This window comes from Lytechinus pictus, chromosome 10, assembly GCF_037042905.1.
Source record: "Lytechinus pictus isolate F3 Inbred chromosome 10, Lp3.0, whole genome shotgun sequence".
Lineage (NCBI taxonomy): Eukaryota > Metazoa > Echinodermata > Echinoidea > Temnopleuroida > Toxopneustidae > Lytechinus > Lytechinus pictus.
Genome location: NC_087254.1, coordinates 3,243,497 through 3,271,008, shown reverse-complemented (window position 1 = coordinate 3,271,008; position 27,512 = coordinate 3,243,497). Strand labels below are relative to the sequence as shown.

The following is a 27,512-nucleotide window of genomic DNA, read 5'->3' as shown; positions in this document are numbered from 1 at the left end:
TGTTTTCTTTGTAGGAACTGAAGTGAAATGTATATTGTTATACTGAAGTAACAGTAAAATCTATTTTTAATTTTCTGAGAAAATTATATTTCATTGTCTTTTTTTACCATCGATACCTAGGAAAGCTGCTCCCATGTGATGTCACAAATCAAATAATTGAACTTCTAAAATCTTTTCTATTCTTCGATGGATTTTTCTCAAACCTTCACCAATATTTTTTATCATTTTTTCTGCTATTTTTACAATAAACTTTTCTTCAGGGTGAACTTCCCCTTGAATCAGAATTTCTTATCCTCCCGCTTCTTGAGTCCCTCATTTTTTTCACCTCCTTCAATCATTTAGCAGTGACAGAATAGAATTAAATGACAAATGATGAAATAAATAATTTCACATACAAATGTTTCCCATAATTTCATAAACTTTCATTGCACAAAAATATAAAAGGCACATCACTCACAATACAGTTTTATGAGATGTAACAGAAAGTGGAATAAGTCTCTCAAAATAGTCAAGCAAGTACTGATTGAAAAAAAAATCACAAATCTGGTATGTATGAAATCAATAAATGAGAAAATGTACAAAAATTACAGATATTTAGAAAAGTACAAATATACATTGTATGTGATCTGATCAACTGCACAGTGGTAGTAGTAAAACACAAAACTGTTTACATTAAGAGTCCATAATATTCACCTTTTGAAATATTGACTACTCATATACTTATGTTCCAAACTATTCATGTGACAAGTAACAATCTGCTGAACAACCTTTCCATTTTAAATATTTCATATGCTAAAAGAGAGAATACTTTTATTTTATGTACATATTACTTTTCATTTTGCTGTTTATTACAATTTCCATTTCCTACCGAGACTCGTGTTTCCTTTCCATCTTAGAGACACTTAATGGTAGAGGGAAATTCAACCTGGCAATAGTTGATTCGTGTGTAAAGAGAAAAATCAAACTAGCATAACACTGAAAATTTCATCAAAATTGGGTTTAAAATAGGAGAGTTGTGAAGTTTTAAAGTTTCTCTCATTTTACAAACTTAATCACATCCTGGTGAGTATGCAAATGGGGGGAACTGATGGCAGCACACACTCACTATTTCTTTTTCTATTTTACCATAAGAAATGTGAATTATCTTAATTTTTTCGCTCATATTAAAGTGAAGCATGATTTGATATTTCCCCTGCCATTCTTACAACCTACTGTGATTCTTAAAGATGCTTCCCTGTTGTCAATTAAATCTGCAAGCATTGAAATATTCTATATTTTGTCAAATGTTTAAAATCATTTGAAAGGGGAGAGTATAGTTCTCAAATGCTTTGTAAAAAAACAACTTGGAACAGCAGGTACCATATATGTTCATACAAGGAGTAAAGTATACTTATGAGATCAGTTCATGAATATACCCCATCCAACTGGAATCATATACCAATGTTTATCATACTCTACAATTCATTAGGGAACACTGTTTGGAATGCATTTTTACAGTTATATTAACGGCAAACTTACGTTCATAATAAACACATCAGAACAAATCTGGCACATTGCATCAAGCAAAAAAAATATATTCATTTGGAATGTATGCTCAATTAAAGGTCAAGTCCACCCCAGAAGAATGTTGATTTGAATAAATAGAGAAAAATCCAACAACAATTATGCTGAAAATTCCATCAAAATCGGATGTAAAATAAGAAAGTAATGACATTTTAAACTTTCGCTTATTTTTCACAAAACAGTGATATGCAAAAGTCAGTAACATGCAAATGAGACAGTCGATGATGTCCCTCACTCACTATTTCTTTTGTTTTTTATTGTTTGAATTATACAATATTTCATTTTGTACAGATTTGACAATAAGGACCAACTTGATTGAACCATATAGTATTAAACAATGCTAATTCCACATGTTCAGGGAGGAATTAATCGTTGTTTCACAGAACAGGGAGAAAATTGGAATACTTCATATTCCATATGATAAAATACAAAAGAAATAGTGAGTGAGTGATGTCATCAGTCTCCTCATTTGCATAACGACAAGGTTGTGAATATAACTGTTTTGTGAAATTAAGTGAAACTTTAAAATGTCATAACTTTCTTATTTTCTATCCGATTTTGATGAAACTTTCAGTGTTATGCTTCTGGTGTTTTATTGTGGATATAATTTATATATACATATATACAAACTGTAAGAACTTTATATCATTATTCCTCTTTACACAGCTCTTACAAAGGATTTGCAGTCTTTCATATCTTATCAAAATTCGGGATTTAAGATATTATGTTCAAAATGATAAATGACTTTTTATGTCTCTCTCACAAGTGTTTACCTCAAACACAATAAATTTGGGGCAAATAAAACAATGACAATTTCCAAATGTTTGCAAATGCGTAATCTTATTTATCTATATGTAGTAAATCACTTCCCATGAATGTGATATGACCAATGCGGTAAAGTGTTATATACTGAGAATTCAAGTGTGATTTTTTTTTGTCAGGTTTAATTCATTGGGAAACATCTCCAAGGATTCAGTTTACAGAAAACACTGTCCATGGGCTTTAAATCTATATGTCAAATATGCCAATAATAATCAATTTATACAAATATATCACAGAGAGCTACTATTCCTGGTAGAGTTTAATAAACAAGGCACACCGTTGGGAAAATATCCACATTCAAACAAAATATTTTTGGTCCATCTCGAAATGTATACACTATAACTGCAGATAACAGTCTTCCTGTTATTCATTTCAATCAGTTAAAACAAGGCCCGGTAATATAAAGCATAGCAATTTATTGTGGAGCTGTTTTTAAAATTGATCATACACGATAAGCAATGCGATCCATGAGTAGACATGGGGCCTCGTCTTACAAAAAGTTACGATTGATCCAATCAATCGTAACTCTATGGATATCCATCAGTTTCATAATTTTTTAAACAGGAAATGTGCAAAATGTCCTTTGTAAACAAAGGAGAACACACCGAACTGTCAAGATATCAATTAATTTATGGACATACCTTCATATCTAGAATTTTTTGAGCAAACGTGCATTTTATATGTTGACTTTGCTGGTTTTCCATAGTTGCGATTGATCGGATCAATCGCGAGTCTTTGTAAGACGGGCCCCAGCCCATCGATCAATCGATAAGCTACTTGTTTATGGGGTGCCAAAGGGAAATATATTTCATCTTCATTAGTCCATATAGATAACCTTCCTTTGATGCAAAGCTATCCCATGAGATTTCAAACTATTCCATGGGCGATTCCATACGTGTCCTATGGGACATTTTGACAACAATTTCTAGACTCTTAGCTGATTGCTTGAGCAATAAAACTTCTTTTTTTGTCAATAAAAAGGTTATAGAGGGTAGTCATGTGAACAAGTGGAATGCCTCTGGCCGTCTCACCTGCATCACGCGATTCATTATAGCAGCAGTGCTGATTTTGAAAACTACTATAACTCGCACAAGATGTTCAGTGATACTTGGTTACTCTTATTTCCACGTTTTATGAACTAGACCAATACACTTATAGAGATATGATGGCAATTCAACAAATACCCCCAACGTGGCCAAAGTTCTTTGACCTTACATGACCTTTGACCTTGATCATGTGACCTGAAACTCGCACAGGATGTTCAGTGATACTTGATTACTATTATGTCCAAGTTTTATGAACTAGACCAACACACTTTCAAATTTATGTCTGTAATTCAACAAATACCCCAATTTGGCCAAAGTTCATTGACCCTAAATGACCTTTGACCTTGATCATGTGACCTGAAACTTGCACAGGATGTTCAGTAATACTTGATTACTATTATGTCCAAGTTTCATGAATCAGATCCATAAACTTTCAAAGTTATGATGGTAATTCAACAGATACCCCCAATTCGGCCAAAGTTCATTGACCCTAAATGACCTTTGACCTTGGTCATGTGACGTGAAACTCATGCAGGATGTTCAGTGATACTTGATTAACCTTATGTATAAGTTTCATGAACTAGGTCCATATATTTTCTAAGTTATGATGACATTTCAAAAACTTAACCTTAGGTTAAGATTTTGATGTTGATTCCCCCAACATGGTCTAAGTTCATTGACCCTAAATGACCTTTGACCTTGGTCATGTGACATGAAACTCAGGCAGGATGTTCAGTAATACTTGATTAACCTTATGGCCAAGTTTCATGAACTAGGTCCATATACTTTCTAAGTTATGCTGTCATTTCAAAAACTTAACCTCAGGTTAAGATTTGGTGTTGACGCCGCCGCCGCCGTCGCCGCCGCCGTCGGAAAAGCGGCGCCTATAGTCTCACTCTGCTATGCAGGTGAGACAAAAACTGATTACCAACAAGAAATGTTTGATTATGGGTGAATTAAATAAGAAAATGTTGTGTCGTATGGGACTCAGAAATGTCCCATACGACACTTTCACCTCTAATTCACCCATGGACAATATATTTTTGTCAGTGTCATTTTTCTATACGACTACCCAGTAGTACTTTATCATTACCACAAAACCAATAGAAGTTCCTCGTTTGCTTGGACAGTAGGTTGAAAATGTTGCGAAGAAAAAGGGTGATTTTTCTAGCATGTAATCACCCCCCCCATGTGATTTCAAACTATCACGGGTGATTAATATGTTACACACCATTCTTTTACGGCTTTCTAGTGTCTGTCTGTTTACGTTGCATAGTCTTTTTACCAGTCCCAACCGATGCAGGATAAAGCGATCTCCTGACGCTCTTAGTCTTGTTCTGAGACCCGGTACCAGTAGCTGCTCTCGCTGGAGACTTGCCCTGCCTTACCGAGCTGGTCTTGGCCTGACCCGTTGACACTAGAGATAGTCTAGAAGTAGGTCTTGTGGATCCTGGTCTATTTAAAGCTGACCTTGATGATGACCTTGAAGGGGATCTTGTTGCCTTGCTAGTATGTCTGGAAACCATGACAGGTTTAGCTGGAAAAGGTTTGCTCAGTACAGATGCTTTCACCTTCTGGCTTTGCGTAGTGATGGAAAATGAAGAGGTCCTGGGGACAACAACAAAAAAATAAATAACAAATCAACCTATGTAATAGATATTTAAATGCCGAAAAAATAAAAAAATGGACAATTTGGCCTGTCAAGAGTCAGCATGAATAAACCCATATCAGCAATCACAACCATGGTTGTATCCTCAAAGGCAAAATTTTACAAAAAAAACATATAACTGACAAAGTGACAGAAAATGACTTCTCTTTCATTGCTTATTACAGACTCTCTAAGTATATTTCTAAATTGATAAAATATATTTTTTTTCAATATATGAAAACACTGTGGTGCGGTGGTTCTGCCTTTCAGCTTTCAATTGGAATGTTAGGTGTTCAAATCGTGCTGGAATTGATTTAGCTAACAGTAAATACTAAGAAATGTATTTTTTAATGCATAAAGCTCTCAGGTTGCTTGGCCTAAAGACAGAGTGCAAACATCTAATATTTTTAGTTCAGTACATAGGCAATATCCGGGTGCACAATATCATTATTATTATGCACCCTTTCAAAGTACATGTAACTTTGCCCTAGTCCAATCTATTGAAACCTCATATATCTATTTGACTAAGGAGAAATTCAACATATAGATATATAACCTTAATTCTGCATAATCTGGTCTTAAAATTGCTTCAACTTTGGCAAATAAATGACATACAGATGGCCGACTAGGACATGTGCATGAATACAGCATTTATAAGAAATGACAGATTTCCTGGTTCTTGGTTTTTAAAAATCAGTTTGTAACTTACCTTGGCGGAGCAGCTGTAGCTGGTCTGGCAGGGGATTTCTGGCTTTGAAGCGGTCGAAGAACTCTGCACACAAGAAGGAAAATATGGAAAAGAATGACCATAACATAATGACAGGGAGACTGTTAATTGCACCGTTCTTGAGGAAGAATGTTGTTCAGTTAGCCCTTACAAGAGTGAAATAACATTTGTCGCTCCTGCGACGTTCGGTCCGGTCTTAACTGTAATATCTCATAGGGCATGGGGTTAGAATTGTAATAGAGTTTTTGGTTCAGAATAATGTAAAGACAAAGATTTGGGACTATGTTTGGCTTAACGTGTAGATGTATCCATCAGAGCAGTGGTCGCAGGAGCAAATGTCATGGAAACATTAAAAGATGCCTCTCCCTAAACATTTTTTGCGATAAATCCTCAATAATAATAACGCAGTTCTTGTATAGCGCATATCACATTATGTCATAACGTCCCTATGTGCTTCCAAAGGACTCGGATATTATTGCCCTGGCTTTAGCCCCACAGCCTTTTACAGCGCAGTGGCATTTCAAGGAATAATTTCCTGCCAGGTACCCATTCACCTCACCTGGGTTGAGTGCAGCACAATGCGGATGAATTTCTTGCTGAAGGAAATTACGCCGTGGCTGGGATGTGCAAGGTTTGCACAGTGTTGTTTAATAAAGTTTGTAAGCAGTGATTTAAATGTGTCAATATACAAATAGCGAATAGGCATGAGTGCGATGGTGTGGGATTTCGCATGAGGTGAAAGAAAGATGCTCTATTCAACGAGGCGTGAGCCTAGTTGAATAGAGCGTTTCTTTCTTTCACCAAATGCGAAATCTCGCACCATTGCACGAATAAGAATATTCGCTATTTATGTTGTACAACGCCTCGGAATTTAGCGAAAATATGAAAAAACAAAGAGTTTATCCCTATAGTAATCTATGAAAAGGGAGCAAAAATACCGAAAGCAGAAAGCAAAATACAACAAGCGCACATTGGGCAGCCTTGCGCATTTAGCCAGCAGACTTATACGCGTATTGTTCTTTTTTACCGAGCGCAATGAATTAAATCGTATTGTGACGTCACCTCCTAAAGCCGTGCAACGGTACATTTTGGACGGTACATTTTGGATGGTACGTCTTTTGTGCAACGGTACGAATGTTTGACATTCAGCCTCCCATTTGCTCGCGTACAACAAGCTAAGTAGGCGTTGTACAATTAATGAGGAATTCTGAATATGATTTGCGAGTTTGTATTCAGACATTGATCACAGTTGACACAGTAAAGAAAGGAAAACATTTGTGAGATGTTTCAGATGATACAATGGGCACACAAATATGAAATGCAAGTAATCAGTAATAAATCATTTTTCATTTTGAAATTATTAGTAATAAATCATAGTAGATGTTGTTATTTGTTAGATCATTCTTTGTAATTTGTTAGATTAACCCCACACATTTTCCTTTAATTCATGGTAGTTTTCTATAATGCATGTCATAATCTTGGTTTAATTGATACTTTGTGAAGGCTTAGTTTTGTATTATTTGCATTTCATTACCTCGTCTTTTAATTGAGAGCATTTATTATTCAACTCTTCAACTTAAATTTGTCTATGTATCTCGCGCTGAGAAACAATGTGTATTAAGCACATTATAAATTGATTATAAATTGATTCATTATTATTATTACTATTATTATTACTATTATTATTAATATCATTATGATTTTCATTATTATTATTATTATTATTATCATTATCATCATTGTTGTTGTTGTTGATATTGTTGTTGTTGTTATCATTATCATCATTATCATCATCATCATCATCATCATTGAGAAAGGGGTTATATGGAGAAGAATACCTTGTTTCAGCTGCACTCTTAGGCCTTTGGTTTGATGGGACTAATTTCTGCCTCTTAGGTCCGCTCTGTACGATATCACCTTCTCTAAAAAATAGAATGAAATAAAACAAATCTTTAAAAAAAAAAAATCACAACCAATTTTATCTAATTTTAGCAAATTAATTTCACTAGTCATTGAAAAGCAACTTGATTTTAATCATTCCACTCATATCTTTCAAACGAAATTATGTTTCCTACTAAAAATTCAAACAAAATGCCTTATAACAACATATAATCATTCACACTAAATAATTGCTCTAATGAATATTTTTAGAATACATGTCTATCATGCCTTAAAATACCTATGATTAATCACAATAGTACGACAGAATTCTAGTACAATATAAACTGCAGTTATTGGAATAGAGGAATCAGCCTTCATAGCACTGTAAATAGACCAGGGCCCCGTCTTAGAAAGAGTTACGATTGATCCAATCAATCACAACTATGGACGGCAACGTCAACGTCTATTATGCATGTTTTTTCAAAATATTTTCTAGCTGTGATGTATATAATATTCATGCAATCATTGTTTTCTTGAAAATTCACTGCGCTTCTCTTTGCATAAAAAGGACATTGTGCAAATTTTTCGTAGAAAAAAATTATGACACTGATTGATTTCCATAGAGTTACGATTGATCGGATCAATCGTAACTCTTTGTAAGACGGGGCCCAGTTCAGAGTTACCTCATGGGCAATTTTGGTCCAATGACCTTTTATTTCTTTCAGTATGATAGGCAGATTTCAAAGCAAGATATCACGTAAGCATGGCTTACATAGCAGGATGCAGAAATTGAATAGACCAGATGACTAGAATAACACACCACTGAACACTAAGAAGGTATTTTTTTGGATTTCTACTTTGAATGCATTATCATGTTGCTATAACAATGTACTTGGCCAACTGTGAAATACCCGTTGCTAGTGGATGCATTGTTGTTTTTTGTGGAGCTCATGAAAAACACAATTCAAAAGAATGATCAAGACTTCAAAGTCAGTGCTTATCTCATTGAATATCAAACCACCATGTCACTTTAGTACAAATAACCTCCTTCTGATCATGTGCAGAATGGAACCCTGAACTGGCTTATTATGGTGGTAATTTTTTGTGGTTGTTTGAGGGGGGAGCTTCCATATAGAACAGAAGCATTTTCAAAAGATTTTTCAATGCTATGCCAGTGACTCAATCCTCTTCCATTAGACATGCTTGAAGATCCCCTGTTAAACAATAACCTTTCTTTTTACATTCTTATTTCTGAATTCCTACCTCTTCCCCCCCAAAAAAAATTCTCTTTCCTTGGTAGTACTTTAGAAAATCATGCAGGGTCCCTTGCACTCCTCCCCCCCCCCCCCTCCAAAGTCCCTGATTGCAGTATAACCTACTTTGCTTGTTGTTGCCTTCTCTCCATTGCTTTCTTGGTAGCTGCTGATAACAGTTTGGACTTCTGGCCAACAGATGGAGGTGAAACCTTCAAATATAATTGCCAACAAAGATGGAATTGAGGTGACGAATACCATTTTATCACTTCACATGTGAAGCTCACAGACATTATTACATTAGATTTACATTAAATAAATTACATGTAATAAGAATAAACTCTGGTGTACAAAAGAAAAACAATTGCTGACTCATTACATGGAATGAAATTACCATCAAAGGAACCAGTCAATTTCCAAACACATGAGGCAAAACCATCGTTGGAGAAGGCAAACCCCTGTTACGAACCATGGAAAACCTAAATCACCCCGGGCCAGTTATTTAAGTATCTAAACATGTGTTTCTTGACCTCAATGGGTCCGCAAAAAACTAAACCGCAATTACATATGCAGCGTGCCGATTCGAGCAAACTCACTCGCCATCGCATGCAGTCATTTTTATTTCTCTTTAATAGTTTCCTTATTTCGGGGTCGATTTTCTTTGTTCAAAACTGAAAACAAATAACATTGGATTTCAAAATACAATATGCCTTTGAAAACTTGATTAAATATCAAATACAATAATTTAATTCCGAAAGGCCTACTACAGGCAGAGCTGCTCTTACATAATATCACAGCTGTTGTTTAAGGTCTAACCCTCGAGCTTGCCTAGCTGCGGAGGAGAAATGTTACATAAGAGGGATTATCGGGAGATTCATCGGGCCGATAGCGCTGGGAATTAAATATCTTGGTTCCTCCAAGGATTTTGTTATCGGGGTATACGATAGCAGCAAAGCCCTGAGCTAGTGCGGACGCCTCTCCAACAAGGGTTTGACGTTATGAGTTGATGCTGTATGGAGCTGAATCCTATGACTAAACACTTTTCATGAATATATATTTTCTTGAAATTTGTTTTCTCGAAATTCAAATTCACTATAAACAACATGCCTACCAATCCTGGTGGGCGATACATGAGGCAACACATTGTTTATTGCATTAACATCCAGATTCAAATGACTTTTTTAAAGTGTCGCTTGATTCCTTTTAACAGCTTCAACAAGGAAGCAAATATTTTAAATTACACCATCAAATGGTAGCATTGTAAGAAATTTGCTCTCAATTTTATGTTCTAATATCAATTATGAGTCTTGAAACTGATTGCAAATTTGGGATTACTGGTCAACTTTTTTTGCAATGGAAAGTTATGACTTGAGTTGCAATGATAACAATAAATCCATGAAGTCCAAATTAATGAGATATATATATGCAATTGATTGCACAAAAGAAATTGACTGTTAAAATGTTCATTGTAGCACCCCCTACATCAGAAGCTGTACCTTCTTGTTGAAGTAGTTTTCTCTCTCTTGTTCTCTGGTGTGTCTTAATATGGCCATTCTCTGAGAGATAGGAAACACATGGAAGATATCATCCAGTTCATATTGAGCTGCCCTCAGCTAGAAAAAAGAAGAAATATAAAGTAATTTTGATAAAGAACGATACACCGTAGCTGATTTTATATGAACAACCCAAGTCCAACTCTTGGCCAAATTGAACCTAAGACACTGCTGCTTATACATGAGCTCATTAATAATAATTATTTATAGGGCACTTTATACGGGTGTTTCAAAGTGTACAGGTGAGCTGACTAATGTATATCATTATGTATATATTGTCACTTATATCCTGGGATTCCAACCAAAATACGCAAAAATGAGATGAAAAAATGAACAAATTCCTCAATGGACATACAAAACATCATTATGGTATATTTTTCTCAATTTACTTAAAATGAATTATCATGAACTTGTGGCATATATTCACATACCCAATTTTTTTCCCATCACAGATAGATTGAAATATTCAAAGTTTGTAATAATGATATACTGTACCTGTGTAAGTACTCTATGAGCCAGCTTCATGTCTTGGTCAGATAACTTTCCTCTTTTAACAGGAGTCTCAGCTTGAAACTGGTACAGAAATACTCGAGTATCCTGGAGATGGTAAATCCAAATAGGATTATAAGAAATTATATTCATCAGTTTTTAATTAATTATTACTTAAGCCATCAATTTATACTCATTATATCTTTTTAATCATTCAACCATCATTTTGTTTATTAATTGATTTGTCTAGTCTTCTATTCATGCATCTATTAATCTATTCATGAAATTATTTTTTCATGTACTTATTTATTCATTTATTCCATACTAATTTATTCACTCATCTATTTATTCATCTTTTCATGTAATTATTTTTCTTTATTTACTTACTCATTCATTTCTTCCTTTTCATATTTGTTAATTCATTCATCTATTATCAAATTCATTCATTCATTCATTAAAAAATATATTTCAGGCTTCAAATGACCTAGAAAAAAAATGAATCAGGTAATAAACTGATGTAAATTCTTTCACCAATTGATAATTGGCGAAACGTCGCAACAGTGAGTTGAATTCAATTTTTTTTTTTTCCTATATGTATCAAGTAATGATAACCCTCTACGTCAAGATCCTCCATATGTACTTGCCTTGATGGTCTTGACCAAGGCTTTGACCTTTGGTGTTCTCATGAGGGCACGGGTAAGATAACCTTTGACCCTCGCGGATATCTTGTCGAACCTGCTGTCCATCTGTAAACTCGGACTGATAGTCTGTAAAAACAAATGTTGATACATGGAAAACATCTGAATTGAACAATTTCTTCACGGAAAAAATACATTTTAAATGCATGAGCCAATTATTTATCAGAGCAAATTTTTTTATTGGATTTATAAGCTATAAAAATGCAGTAAAACATATTTTCATGTTTTTGTTAAATTTTACTCGCGCAAAATAATCAAGAGTTGTTATTTTTCTTACTTTTTGTGACTTTTGCTTGTGCAGCAAAGGCAGTAAACATGTATAAAGAAGGAGATATTGCAACATAAACAGTACATAACTGGATTTATTGTGTAATTCTTAATAACTTAATCTCATCAAAGCAAATAAAACCTATCCAAGTATTCAAGTATCTACATGTAGGCAAGTCAGGAAACAATTATGGATTATGTTACTTACAAATCACACCCCCCCTAACAAAACGTGACAAATAAAAATGAAAATAAAAAAACTACACACGAACAAGAGTGTCGCTAAGGCAAGCACATAATACGTCCGCCTGTAACATGGAAAATGGAGTATTGGTCAAGCAAGAAAAGTGGAAGGTAGCGACTTCACCTTTGACCTTCTGACCTCAATTTCTATGGAATTCCTGGGATCCATGCTAGTATCATACACACCAAACTATATGACTCTAGGTTACGTTAAACTGAAGTTATCACATTTACAAGGACTTTTAGAAGGGTAAGATGAAAGCATGTCACTGTGACCTTGACCGTTGACCTTTTGACCTCAAAATCAATAGGCTTCCTGGGATCCATGCTAGTACCATACACACCAAATTATATGACACTAGATTAAACTGAAGTTATCCCGTTTACAAGACTGCAGAAAGGTAAGATGAAAACATGTCACTGTGACCTTGACCTTTGACCTTTTGACCTAAAAATCAATAGGCTACCCGGGATCCATGCTAGTATCATACACACCAAATTATGAGCCTAGGTTAAGATAAACTGAAGTTATCGCATTTAGGAGGAAAAAGTTAACGGACGAATGGACGGACAGACAGACAGAAAGAAAGACAGACAGACGGATGGACACCGAGCGTGATACCATTATATGTCCCATCTAGCACGGGCGTATAAAAATCGCTGACCCACAAATGAAAGGTAACAGTAAAAAATGACACTGTCCTTTGTCTCTATTTTAAACATAAAACAATATCAGAGAATCTTAATGGAAAATTACCCATGGTCTGAAATAATTTGATGTTTGTTGGTGGTGGTCAGGATTCCTATCTGAAGCTTCTCCAGTCTGTCCATCATTCAGAAAGAAAGAATCACTCAGACTGTTCACAAAAACAGGATCTGACACCAAGGTTCCAGGAAGATGGCCGGGTCCTTTAGGACTGTCCTCTGCAGGAGATGGCTGTGTAGACAGCTTGGATGAATCTCTATCATGGGTTTCTCTGAGAGGAGTGCCCCAAGTAGTAAGGTGCGAGGAGTCAGCAGTGGATGACTCTTCTGCAGGAATGGATGATGGACCCAGGAGAGCAGAAGCTGCAGTCGAGTCCTTGGGTGTGGCTGAAGCTCTCTGACGGGTAGGGCTTCTGGATACAGGTCTATGGTAGCTACCGGATCTGATGTATGATGGCGGAACTTCCACCAGTCCTCCATGATCGGAATCCAGACTGTCCTGAGGAGTCAGTTTCTTCTTGGCATTGAGAAGAGGCTTGTCACCAACTGGCGAGAAGAAACCAGGGGAGGTGTACCCCTTGCCTACCAGCGAGGACTGCTTGATGTAGGAGGGAGGAACCTGCACCAAGGTAGCTTCTGAGGATTCCTCAAAGCGTCTTTTCCTGCTGTTGGGACTGGTAGGTGGACCCTTTCTCTGACTCCTAGCATCCTGAGCACTCTTGTCATTCTTGTCAAGAGATGTGTTGATTGATGATGTTATGTTGGAAGAAGTTTCCTTACCGGACAACTGATCTTCTCTCTCTTGTTTGATTTCTTCATGTTTACTTGTGACTTCATTGGGGGTCTGATAAAATGAAAGAAAATAAAATAGATATTATATTTCAGGGGGAAAAAAAGTCAAAACAGTTATATGGATAAGCCAATATTATGGCATATTGTTATTTTCACAATTTTATTCTCATCTAGGAGCACAAATTGTTATTTTCAAAATTCTTAAGTTGTTTGCATGTGCAGTAATGCAGGAGTTGACATTTTGACAATATTGAAAACATCAAGTCAGTAATACAGAATTACTAGATTGCAACTCATACAGCACTTTCACTACAAGTTCCATGGCTAATCTACAATCCCGTTCCAACTATGAAAACGAATATATGTATATTTTCTAGTCTACACATTTCAATTCTGTTTCTCACTTTTGTATATTTAGAATCATTAGTTCTGTATCTTGGCTGTGGTTTTCATCAGGAGATACCTTTCGTCATTGTTATTCGTTGAGATTTTCAACATAACTTTATACCCTTTCCATCTTCAAAACAACGATCTTTACCTCATTGGAATCTTGGTCATGTATATGGCCGAGAGCAGACTGGGCAGCTTGTCTCCTGATCCCCTCCATCTCACTCTGAAGGAGAACTATCTCCTGGGATTGCTGGAGCATCAGCTCCTTCATCTGCTCCTCATGCTGGCGCTGGAGACGTTGCTGCATCTGCTCCAGGCATGACAGCTGGAGAGATAGCACCTTCGCCTCGGTAACATCATCTGAACAAGGATGTCAAAGGAAAGATATCAACAAGGAGTGGCAGATACTTCTCTTCAAAGACTACAATAATTTTTGTTTAAATGCTGGCAACTAAATATAGCTCCTTAGCATCTTAAATAAAAAAATAATATTATATTAGATAACTTAGAATGGGATAACTAAGTAAGAAAACATTGCATGAATTGTAGATGAGTGCAATATTGGCCCTAACTTGTACAATATTTCTGGAATCCCTTGATGAAAAGCCATCCCATATAATTATCATTATCTTTGATTATTATTACCCAGTATATTCACTCATTTCAGTTTTCACTGACTATTTTTTTTATAAGATACCAAACTCCTTGCATTCTACTGGCTCAGAAAATAAATTTGTCAATTGAAAATCACTGACAATTTGCTTCAAGAAACATGCCCCAGATAAATCTTACCTTGCAGTGAAAGTGTCAAAATGTTAACTTAACACTAAAAAAGAAACACATGCTGTAAACTTAAACTCAAGGATTGTTATCATTGATTTTGGCATATATCTTTGTTATGAATGTTTGTAGATAAAACCTAGCATTCCATAAAAGGGTGCATGAAATTTCCAATGTGAGGTTGGGTTTTAAACCATAGTTAAAGTTTGTGAACACCAATCATGATATTTAAATAAATCAATCCATTTAATTAATTTCTTTGCTCACCTATTTTGAGATCATTCATTTCTGATGAAAGATCACGAGGCTGCTTTTCATCGCTTGCTGTCATCTCTTCTGCCTCAGCCTTCTTTACAGCAACTTCATCGGCATCATTGGACTTACTGCCTGGTTCATTATAGCTGACGTCACGTCCACTTATATGTGGAGCCTGGTGACGAGCCTCTGCATCTAGGAGTGCAGGTGAAGGGAAATCCAGTGTGTAGGAGGACTTCCTAGCATGGTGTCTGAGTGGTGTTTGAAAGTCACTGTCAATCTTAACCCCTGACCTCTCAACTTTGACCCCTCCTTTCTCTTTCTCATCACAGGAGGTCTTTCCCGATGGCAATGCAGAAGGCTTTTCTACACTTGGGTGCCTTGCAGATTCTTCAGATTTCTTTACTGTCTCTTTGATAATCTCAGCAGCTGCATTGCTTTCTTGACCAACAGGTGCTGCTCTTACCATTCCTGCATTTGTCAATTCATCACTGGCGATGGACGCAGCTCCTTCTGTCCCAGTAGGAGTCATCTCCTGGCTCGTTCTGTCCCATGTTTCTTCGACCCCATGAAGAGTAGATTCAGATGTCACGCTGAGGCTGATGGGAAGGGTGACCGACTGACCCAACGTCCCCAAGGAGCTTCCACAGTATTCCGAACCATCCACAGACTTTAGGGATTGCAACGTATCAACAGAGGCATCAGCAGCAGGAAGACCACTTTTATTTTCCTCAATCGTTTCACTAGTTTTTACTGGCACTTCTGCTTCAGGATTGACATCAGTTGCATCGGGTGATGTAGGATCTGCAAAGAAAGGGACTGTTTTAGCATTTCTTTTAGGAATAGGGTCCGGTGTTCCCCTATTAGATCCTGGTGTTGGCAGCAATGAATACTCCCCCAGCAGGCTCATGTACGACTCTGTATCACTCAAATATCCTGCCACATGATTATCCTCTTGTGTGTTGCTGACAAGATTGTTTATGTCCTTAGTGCTTATATCATCTTTTGGTGGTTCTACTTTAGAATTTGCTTCTGCTGATGAATGCGATTGAGAATCTGATTTATTGTTCTCAGATTTGGGAGAGTCCCCTGCTTTTTCCAAAGTTGACTGACCTTGGGCCAGTGACATCTGAGACAGGTCAATGACTGTTTGGTTCAATGCACTATTGGTACTGCTATTTGTCGACTGGGTTCCAGTGCTACCAGCTACCCCTGTGCTCAAAGGTTGCACTGCATTCATCTTGGGTATAGGACTAAGTCTACTTATGACAGCACTGTCGATAACTGCACTTGTGTCAGGTGGCTGAACAGTAGAGTACTCAGACGATGTGACCTCTTGAGATTCTGAAGGGTCATTCTTTATATTTGAGTTCACATCTAAAGTGATACTGGACGAGACATCCACTGGCCGGGGTGCTGCAGTTCCATCGGGAGCCATTGCTCTCAAATCTGCCAACCCAGGAGGAGAGGATGGTAACACTTCCTTCAGAACAGGCTGCACACTCCTGGTGAGCGTAGGGTCAATGGCATCTATCAGGGAATTGAATGGCAATGAGTTACCAGCTTGTGAGGAAGCCACCGAGATGGCAGAAATATCCGGTGTGGTTCCTCTCACATCCTGACTGTGGTCCATCCTCATGGTAGATGAGATGGGCTGGTGTCCTCTTGAATCAAAGTTGGCTGCTATGACTGTCTTTGCCTTCGCTTGCTTTGTTCTTCTCCAAGGCGTGGCTGGTCTTACATTCCACTCCTCTTCATCCATCTCCATGTATTTGAGCGGTGAGTATGATGGGTTGCTGATGCCATGCGGGACTTGCTTTGTTTCAACCGACTGAATGCTGTGTACTTGCGTGGTTTGGTCTGGTAGTGAAGTAGCTGCCTGCTGGGGACTGTTGTCCTTGCTACCCAAAGATTGCCTGCTATCCTGAAAGATGATAGGAAGTAAATAAAATAATTCTACCTCATAATAAAATCAAAGTACAGAGACTTCACATGAGCTATAATCCAGTCGTTGTTACATGTATTCTTATTTGATCTTTTGGGCCTGATGATACCATTATAAAATGATACATGAAAGTGGCCAAATTATAAACCTTTTAATTCTATGAACTACATGTATATTTGTATATGCCCCAAAACAAACAAAAGATGACAGTCCCCTTGAAGATACATTGTGGTTGTGATGTGGATCCTAGGAAAAAGAGCGAGCAATTTGGATTAGAACCAGATAAATCTCTCGCAAGACTCTGTACTGTCTGGAACAAATTTAAATTACATGTTTTATATAGGAACTGGTGGTTTAGTTCTCCTCCCCTTTCTGAAACACATTTTCATTCTCATCACATCTCAAGGAGCTAAACCATCCTCATCTTAAAACTATGACTGGTCAGTCCTTGGCAATTTTTTTTCTGTTAGCTGAAATAAATGACAGGTCATGTGATATATCTTAGCCAATCATCTGATTAGGATCCATATCATGGTTTTATAATACAGTATGTATCTATCAGTACAATACAAATACACTGTATACCTCATAACTATTTACAATGGTTTCCACCCTCTCTACCAGTTGTTGTCGCCTTCTTTCTTGTCGTTCCCTTTCTCTTTCAATTGCCTGTGCCTGGTAGTGTATCATCTCAGACCTTCTGTCTGGGGTCATCTAAACAAAATTAAAATACAAAGATACAAGACACAAGATAGAAATATATAGTACACATATAAGTGAATCAAAACCAAAAATCAGTTCATTGTTTGAGAATAAAAGCAGTGCCCTAGAAATAGATATATTGTGTATGCGGTGTGGTTGCAAGGATCCTATAAGAAAAACAAGTGGAGCGCCTCTGGCAGTCTCGCCTGCATTACGCCATTCAATAGAGCAGCAGTGCTGACTTTGAAAAACAACTATTAATCGTTGTTTAAAAAAAACAATTCATATGATAATAAAATACGTTCATTGACCCTAGATGATCTTTGACATTGGTCATGTGACCTGAATCTCGAGCAGGAAGTTCAATGATACCAGATTACTCTAAAGTCTAAGTTTCATGTACTAGATCTATAAACTTTCAAAGTGATAATGGCAATTCAACAAATACCCCCAACATGATCTAAGTTCATTGACCCTAAATTACCTTTGACCTTGGTCATGTGACTTAAAACTCAGGCAGGGTGTTCAGTACTCTTATGTCCAAGTTTAATGTACAAGGCCCATATACTTTCTAAGTTATGATGACAATGCAATAACTTAACCTTCGGTTAAGATTTTGATGTTGATTCCCCCAACATGGTTAAAGTTCATTGACCCTAAATGACCTTTAACCTTGGTCATGTGACATCAAACTCTGGCAGGATATTCAGTAATACTTGATAACCATTTTGTCCAAGTTTCATGAACTAGGCCCCTTACACTTTCTAAGTTATGATGACATTTCAAAAAATTAACCTTCGGTTAAGATTTGGTGTTGACGACGCCGCCATCGGAAGAGCGGCGCCTATAGTCTCGCTCTGCTATGCAGGCGAGACCAAAACAGGGAGCACTTGGATTTTAGTAAAACAGGACACTCCTATTAAGATGCTGCCTTGTAGTATGAAAAATATTAATTGCAATTGAAAAGTAAATGAGTGACAAAGGAAAACCCTGGATAGTGTAATACATTCATACATCTGTACAGTGACCATTTCACCTAAATATGATTGACATATTGATTACTAGCCAGGTACAACATACATGTGATTAAACAACAATAAATTTAATAAATTCTTTTAGAAATAAAAAGAGATACATTGCTGCAATGATGCCATCGTCATAAGAACTACTATTGTATTGATTATTAATCCATATAAAGGTATATGAATTGATAATGAATACAAACAGTAAATTTGTAGCACACACAGGAATAAGGAAAAGTGGTTTTCCGTTTAAAAAAAAATTGTCTTTTCCATTTCTGAAAAGCTGTAATTCCATTCAAAATTGATGTAAAATGGAAATTCTGTTTTTGCTATGTCATGTAAAATGTACATTACAGCAACACTAATTCCGTTTTGCAAAGGTAAATCTAAAGAATTTTCACATGAAAAGTAAAGAACCAAAACAGATTTTTTGTTTCGATTTACCAGTATTTACGGAAAATCACTGTCCCTTCATACATGTTGATGATTGCAGCAAAAGAAATCAAAGACTGAACTCAATTGTGCGTGTTTACCAGAGGTGGAAGAATCGGCTTTCCGTCGACCCTGACCATGGATGTATATAAAGGATGCCCTCTTTCATCATTATCCGCCTGGGAATCGTACTTGGTAGCAATCTTGTCTAGGGTGGCCATGCACACCTCCAACTTGGCAATGATTTCTTCCATTGTTGACTACTGGATTTCATTCTGAGAATGCAAGGAATGAAAACAAAAACAACTTCATTGATCTACATGTAGATCTATCTCGACTACATGTAATGTAGAAAAATATTATGAATACAGAAATGCATTAAAATAAATCAGGAGTTAACTTGGCCTTAAGTCCTTGGTGGGAAATATAAGAAGGAAAATAAACATATCAATAAAAAATAAAAATCCAGTAAAGTTTAAGAGTTAGGATTTTTTTTAATTAGTTTTGTGACGTATAAAGCAGCTCCCACTAGCCTTGGTCATGTGATATGAATTCCATAAAACTGTTTCCTCATCGCCCGCTACCCCGTGCGTCACACTACACGCACAGACGTTAGTGCCAGGTCAGGGACCTGCCATATTGGATAGATAGAGAAGACCCCGAGATGCCGAGTGTGGACGCTGCAACCTAGCTGCTCCTGCACCCGGCAACACGATCTACAAGCAACCTACTACCGAGTGGCATCCATAGTTCGAGTGTCGGTCAAGACATGGGAAACGGCCAAAACGATTGCCACTAGAAGTCCTAAAGGAGAGTGATGCTTCATACTTACGAGTGAGATACATGTATGTTAGCAAAGAAGTTGGAAGGGGATAGTTTACACACAAAAAAGAAGCTGGACAATTCATAGGGCGGTGCAGGGGGATGATCCTTAAAGGTCAAGTCCACCCCAGGAAAATGCTGACTTGAATAAATAGAGAAATTCAAATTAGCATAGTGCTGAAAATTTCATCAAATCGGATGTAAAATAAGAAAGTTATGACATTTTAAAGTTTCGCTTATTTTTCACAAAACAGTGATATGCACAACTAGGTGACTCGGTCGATGATGTCCATCACTCACTATTTTTTTTGTTTTTTATTGTTTAAATTATACAATATTTCATTTTTTATAGATTTGACAATAAGGACCAACTTGACTGAACCATATAGTATTAAACAATGATAATTCCACATGTTCAGGGAGGAATTAATCGTTGTATCACTTGACAATGAGGAGAATATTGGAATATTTCATAATTCATATAATAAAATACAAAAGAAATAGTGAGTAGATGACATCATAGTCTCCTCATTTGCATACCAGCCAGGATGTGCATATAACTGTTTTGTGAAATTAAGCGAAACTTCAAAAATCCATAACTTCCTTAATTTACATCCGATTTCGATGAAATTTTCAGTGTTATGCTTGTTGGATTTTTCTCTTTTCATTCAAATAAATTTTTTGTTGGGGTGGACTTGTCCTTTAAGGGCACATATCTAGAAGGAATTGATGATGATGATACGTATCTGTATGTTCATAAATAAAATACCAAAGATTATGGCATTGATGCTTCCGATCCTGAGTCTGGAATCATCAGATATGCAAACGACGAGTGAATTCACCCAAACTGCAAAAATGGAACGACAAATGGTCGCAAAAATATGCATTTGTTTCTAAAAGCAATTCAGGATTTCCCAGCCAAGAAAGAATTGTGTTACAATTACAAAGTGGTTGTGGGAGCAGAATGGAGGCAGCTACCGAGTCAGCACAAAACCACTAAGAGCTACCAAGTAAGAACAAACCACCAAGAAAAAAAGATCCATCACATCTGCACAACAAGGCTGGCTATCAAGAAATACAGATTGCCCAAAAAGGAGGAAAAAATCAGATGAGCAAGACAATCAAGATGAACCGCACCAAAGCCTGGAAAAGTGCAATTCTATAAGGTACTGGCAAGAAGATTTGTTGAACACAGTAGATTGTGAACTTCTAATGTCACTTTGAGAAGACCATCCAGATCATGAGTTGAGCATTAATATAAAGCAAATTGTAGATGAGGTACCGTTCAAGATGACAACTAGCATTTTGACAAAAAAACAAGGCTTCCTCATGGCAGTAAAAAGGATCAGGAAGTACCGAAAAAGTGAGCAAGTTAATGCCGTTAATGCCACAACCATAAACAGCTTTAAGAATCAATTTGTGAAACATTGGAGATCACATCCATTTAAGTACCCCTACAATTCCCATTTATCCAAGTAACGAGGGGCACATAAGCAGAAGCTTCAAACCTCAACACCAAAGTAAACCAAAGTAAGTATTAAGTTAGAGGTACTGGTACAGCTAAACATTTCTTTGATTAGACCAGAAATACATTCTGTGCACATGGTACTAACAAATCACTCATAGACCAAGAAAGGAGAGCACAAGGAAGTACTGCAGCAGGTAGTGATAGAGAGACCAAGCAAGAAGTAAGTGATTGAAAAACATAAAAAAAGAAACCATTGGAGACGATAATGATGGAGATACCATGGGAAATGAGAATGATGGACATTGGACCACGATGATCACGCCCACAGCTGATGTCACCGGGGGTTCATAAAGGACTTGCAACTGTGGTAACTTTGCCATTATGGCAACTACCATGGTAACAGGGCTCAACAGCCAATCAGAATCAGGGTTGCCATGGTAGTTGCCATAATGGCAAAGTTACAACAGTTGTAACTCTTTATGGAACAGGCCCCAGGTCTGGGATTCTCCACACGAAGCATCCAACCAAGCGATGCAAAGTCTCAATCCAGCTACATGTATACGTCAACTCAATCAGTATACATCAATCCTGTATCAGCTAGCTGAATAGCTAGAGCCTTTTTCCTGTATAAGTAATCCCTTTTTCTTTCCTGTCTCTGTATTAACAGGGGGCAGCGTAGCTCAGTCGGTTAGAGCGCATGTTTCGCATAAGATCGTAAATCTCAACGTGAGGGGTTCGAGTCCCGCTCATGCCGAAATGCGTCCAAGAAAAAAGTCTGATGCTATAGCCTTGTGTGTTAGCGTGCCTCACCACTGTATTCAGTGCAGGTGTGAATGCAGTTGGAAAACAAATGTTGGTCCCGTGTGTAGGAGAGTCACAAGCTATGCACGTTAAAACCAATACACTATTCATCAAAGAGTAGGGTGTTCACCCGGTGTATTGCACCTGCCAGTCCCGTCAAAATTCAGGTCAAGTACCCGATGCGTTTATGCCCAGAGGGCCCTGCATCGTATACATCCAGATCCAGGGAAAGTTCACCCTGAAAACAGCAGAAAAAATCATTTTGAAATATTGCAGAGGGTTTGAGAAAAATCCATCAAAGAAATTAGAATTTTAACTAGATCTAGACCTATTTGATCTGTGATCTTTGATTGAAAAGCTTTCCTACAGAGTATATCGTCTAATAAAAAAATCAATCAAATGTCATTTTCTAAGAAAATTGAAAATGGATTTTACTGTACCTGCACTATACGAATAGACAAATCATTGCATACCCATTCCTAAAAAGAAAACAAAAATCAGTCATCACGAACGATTAAAAAAATGAAATTTATACCCCTATGCAATTTATACTATGGGGCAGCTACTCGTTTATGACGTCACAAATCCAAAACTTATAATTATAATAGTTTTCTTAATCTTTAAAGGTCAAGTCCACCCCAAAAAATTGTTGATTTGAATAAATAGAGAAAAATCAAACTAGCATAACGCTGAAAATTTCATCAAAATCGGATGTAAAATAAGAAAATTATGACATTTTAAAGTTTCACTTATTTTTCACTAATAATAATAATAATGGATATTTAGAGGCGCTAAAAACAAAAAGTACCATAGCGCGTACAATGTATGAATAATAATTTAACATGAATAACATGAATATCACTAAACAGTGATATGCACAACTCTGTGACATGCATATGAGACGGTCAATGATGTCCGTCACTCAGTATTTCGTTTGTTTTTTATTATTTGAATTATACAATATTTCATTTTTTACAGATTTGACAATAGGGACCAACTTGACTGAATAATATAGTTTTAAGCATTGCTAGTTCCATCTGTTCATGGAGGAATCAAGCGTTGTTTCACTTGAAAATGAGGAGAAAATTAGAATATTTCATATGTCATGTAATACTAATAGAATACAAAGAAATAGTGAGTGGATGACGTCATCAGTCTCCTCATTTGCTTACCGACCAGGATGTGCGTATAACTGTTTTGTGAAATTAAGCAAAACAAATTTCATAACTTTCTTATTTTACATCCGATTTTGATGAAGTTTTCAATGTTTTGCTTGTTTGATTTTTCTCTTTTAATTCAAATCAACTTTTTGTTGGGGTGGACCACTCATTCAATTAACAAGGTTATGATATAACCTTGTTCTCAGTTATATCTCCATGTGTGGCAAAATAAGGGTGGCAATGTTTGGCTTATTTTCTCTTTTTCTTTGGGACAAATGCTTGATTTTTTTACACTGACAGTTTCCATTACACCTATTCGTCATACAACTTGGCCCTTAAGTAAATTTGATTCTTTAAATTATTTTTTTCTTAATTAAAAATAGAGATAAAAAATGAAAATTTTCTTGCCATATTATTTTCCACCAACTGAGGGCGTACACAAAAATATGCCCAAAATTCAAGTTTTTGAGCGCTCTAGTGAATACAAAAATCATTCCCAAGTTACTAATGAAAATTAATTGCAACTGTATGGAAATTAGTAATTTTGGTCACAAAAGTGATATTTTAATGATTTTTTAAAGTGTGTGCTCTGTGCAGCATTGGCATGCCATAGTCCAACTTGTAGATTCCCCACAGGCAGGGTGGTTGCAGTGAACAAGTGGGGTGGACTTGTCCTTTAATAGATTTTCCTCAACCTTCACCAATATTTTTTTTCTCTGCTATTTCTACAACAAACTTTTTCCAAGGATGAACTTTCCCTTTAACTTTTCCACTTTTTGTATCCAACCCCATTGAATGAAGAGTCTGCTAACTTTTCACATCAGACACATTCATCATGTTCATACATATTATAGGCCTAACTTAGATCAAAGTTTCTAACCAATTAGGCATAGATTAACTGTTAGATCTAATATATTTTCGGTCATCATCATGTGGTATCAAAAAAAATAAATAAAAATTATGATCCTCTTTAACTCTTTGATACCAATTTTTCTAACGATTATGTTTTTCTTTGCCTTTTTTGGATTTACTTACTAGCCTACTTGATCTACTTGCTTTGTTTCAAACTTTTTTGTCAGATTGAACTTTCCTTTTTTAAGAAATTAAGTAATAAAAGAATCTAAATGTAAACATTAAGTCAGAACTACCAAATTTCTGAAGTACACTTAGATCTGACGTTAGACCCCTATTTACACATTTAAATACAACTGATGAACACTTCATTTGTGGACATCAACAGAAAAAAAACAGTCAAAACTCAAAGACTGAAACTTTGTAGTTTGTTTGAAACTGAAACTTTCAGTAGGGGCGCTGGTCCGAGAATGAGGATCGTCCTCATAAACAAGGATATCCTCATAAACGAGGACAAAATGCGTCCTCAAAAATAAGGGTCGTCTGCATTTTCAAGGACGTTTTTTTTCATCGGCACTCTGGGGGTTTCATGTTACAGAACGGCCCGCTGGCGATGCCAAAAATGAATTCCCGGGGGGAAATAACCCTAGTTCACCGTCTATTTTAATGGGTTGTCCGTCTTCCCAAGGATTTATTGCTCATAATGTGAAGGGCTCTGTACAAAGTCAATGTAAAATGTATCAAGAAAATCATTGCAGAATCCGTTTTTTGCATCGCCAATGCGCCGATCTAAAATAAGAAACGTTTGCGAAAATGCAGACAGTCCTTATTTTTTAGGACGCATCTGTCAGTGTTAAAGAAGACGATCCTCGTTTATGAAGACGATCCTTATTCCCGGACCAGCGCCCCTACTGACTTTCTGAGACTGAGTGAAAGAGTAAACAAACAAGTGGAATGCCTCTGGCCGTCTCACCTGCATCACGCGATTCAATATAGCAGCAGTGCTGATTTTGAAAACTACTATAACTCGCACAAGATGTTCAGTGATACTTGGTTACTCTTATTTCCACGTTTTATGAACTAGACCAATACACTTATAGAGATATGATGGCAATTCAACAAATACCCCCAACGTGGCCAAAGTTCTTTGACCTTACATGACCTTTGAACTTGATCATGTGACCTGAAACTCGCACAGGATGTTCAGTGATACTTGATTACTATTATGTCCAAGTTTTATGAACTAGACCAACACACTTTCAAATTTATGGCTGTAATTCAACAAATACCCCAATTTGGCCAAAGTTCATTGACCCTAAATGACCTTTGACCTTGATCATGTGACCTGAAACTTGCACAGGATGTTCAGTAATACTTGATTACTATTATGTCCAAGTTTCATGAATCAGATCCATAAACTTTCAAAGTTATGATGGTAATTCAACAGATACCCCCAATTCGGCCAAAGTTCATTGACCCTAAATGACCTTTGACCTTGGTCATGTGATGTGAAACTCACGCAGGATGTTCAGTGATACTTGATTAACCTTATGTATAAGTTTCATGAACTAGGTCCATATATTTTCTAAGTTATGATGACATTTCAAAAACTTAACCTTAGGTTAAGATTTTGATGTTGATTCCCCCAACATGGTCTAAGTTCATTGACCCTAAATGACCTTTGACCTTGGTCATGTGACATGAAACTCAGGCAGGATGTTCAGTAATACTTGATTAACCTTATGGCCAAGTTTCATGAACTAGGTCCATATACTTTCTAAGTTATGCTGTCATTTCAAAAACTTAACCTCAGGTTAAGATTTGGTGTTGACGCCGCCGTCGCCGTCGCCGCCGCCGCCGCCGCCGCCGTCGCCGTCGCCGTCGGAAAAGCGGCGCCTATAGTCTCACTCTGCTATGCAGGTGAGACAAAAACGTCACTATTAAAGTAGTAGTAGGCCCTAGGCCGATTTGCATCTTGTAAATACGCACACTGCACCTGAAACCAGCTACTCACACACACTGCACCAACCATATCTGCAAGAATCTTCAATCTTGAAGGAGGCAGATCAACCCAAAAGAAGCTAAAGAAGAAGAAACAGAGTCAAACTCAGTCTCAGAGTCAGAGAACGATCGATTTAATAAAAAAAACAGACACGAAAGTGAGCATGTGGGACACACACATTTCCCGAAGACTAGTCTTGCTAGAATTTCACCTGCGAAAACGGGAAAAACCATTGGAAAAACAAATCTATTTCACATTAAAGGCAGCAGATCATGAACTTACCAAACGTATAATAAATTGGCTTTATTCTCAAAGAAAATTCTTTCCGCATTTTAGCCCAAAATGGTTATCTCTAGATCCATGGTATGGTAGTAGGCCTAACCATTTGTTTTTAGACAAGACCAATATGGGGAGAACTTGAGTTCAAGGAGCATTTTGGGGTAAAAGTTGGGAACCGGTCTATTTCACCTAATTTGAATGTGCTGAATCTGATAAGACCGGTTCCCAAGCCAATTTTTCATGTTTTGACCACCTAATTTGCATAAACAAAATGGCTGCCAAATTGACAATTTATAATCTTATTTCTACAATATTATTTTATAATATTCGTTTTCACCGATATGGATACTGCAAAATCCTGCATACTTAACATGTAACATTCGGGAAAATTAGTTATTTCTGTTTTCGGCTAATTAATTATGCAAATTTATGCATATTTTGCAATATTATGCTATAATTTGATAATTACACCTAAAATGTTTATTATTTTGGGTACAAATAGCATTTGTATCATTATGATAATGGTTTGGCCCTTTAATATAATACTCAAGTCAGTTTTTATATGTATTTTATTGTTTTGATATTTCTTTTGTGTTCTTGTATTTTCTGCCATTTGCTTTGTATATGTTTGATATGAGATCTTTAAAAAACTAATATCAATGGCAGACAAATATTAAGCTTCAATGATTGAATCATTTGATAAACTTCTTTTGCCACAACTGTTAATTGTACTCAGGAACAAATACACACACATGCTTCCACACCCACACCTGTATATATAGAAATTAATATACTTGCAAGGTATAGTAGACATGCCCAATACAAAAACATTGATGCTGATCCTATAATCATGACAAATACCAAATTCAATGAACCCGTAAGAAAAGAAGAGTTTAGAAGTTGGAAATCCTGTAA

General features: G+C 36.6%; 1 protein-coding gene across 1 annotated transcript; it reads right to left on the bottom strand.

Moving 5' to 3' along the window:
- Nucleotides 1–400: 400 nt before the first annotated feature.
- LOC129268958 (uncharacterized) lies at nt 401–26,708 on the bottom strand. Its single transcript, XM_064105132.1, has 13 exons — nt 26,601–26,708; nt 19,315–19,488; nt 17,643–17,771; nt 15,125–17,036; nt 14,226–14,437; nt 12,948–13,739; nt 11,627–11,749; nt 10,989–11,090; nt 10,437–10,553; nt 9,067–9,152; nt 7,645–7,728; nt 5,789–5,851; nt 401–5,039 (listed from the first exon to the last, which is right to left on the bottom strand). Exons 2-13 carry the CDS (start codon nt 19,465–19,467, stop codon nt 4,670–4,672), a joined length of 4,143 nt encoding a protein of 1,380 aa, XP_063961202.1. The 5' UTR covers nt 19,468–19,488; nt 26,601–26,708; the 3' UTR covers nt 401–4,669.
- Nucleotides 26,709–27,512: the final 804 nt, after the last annotated feature.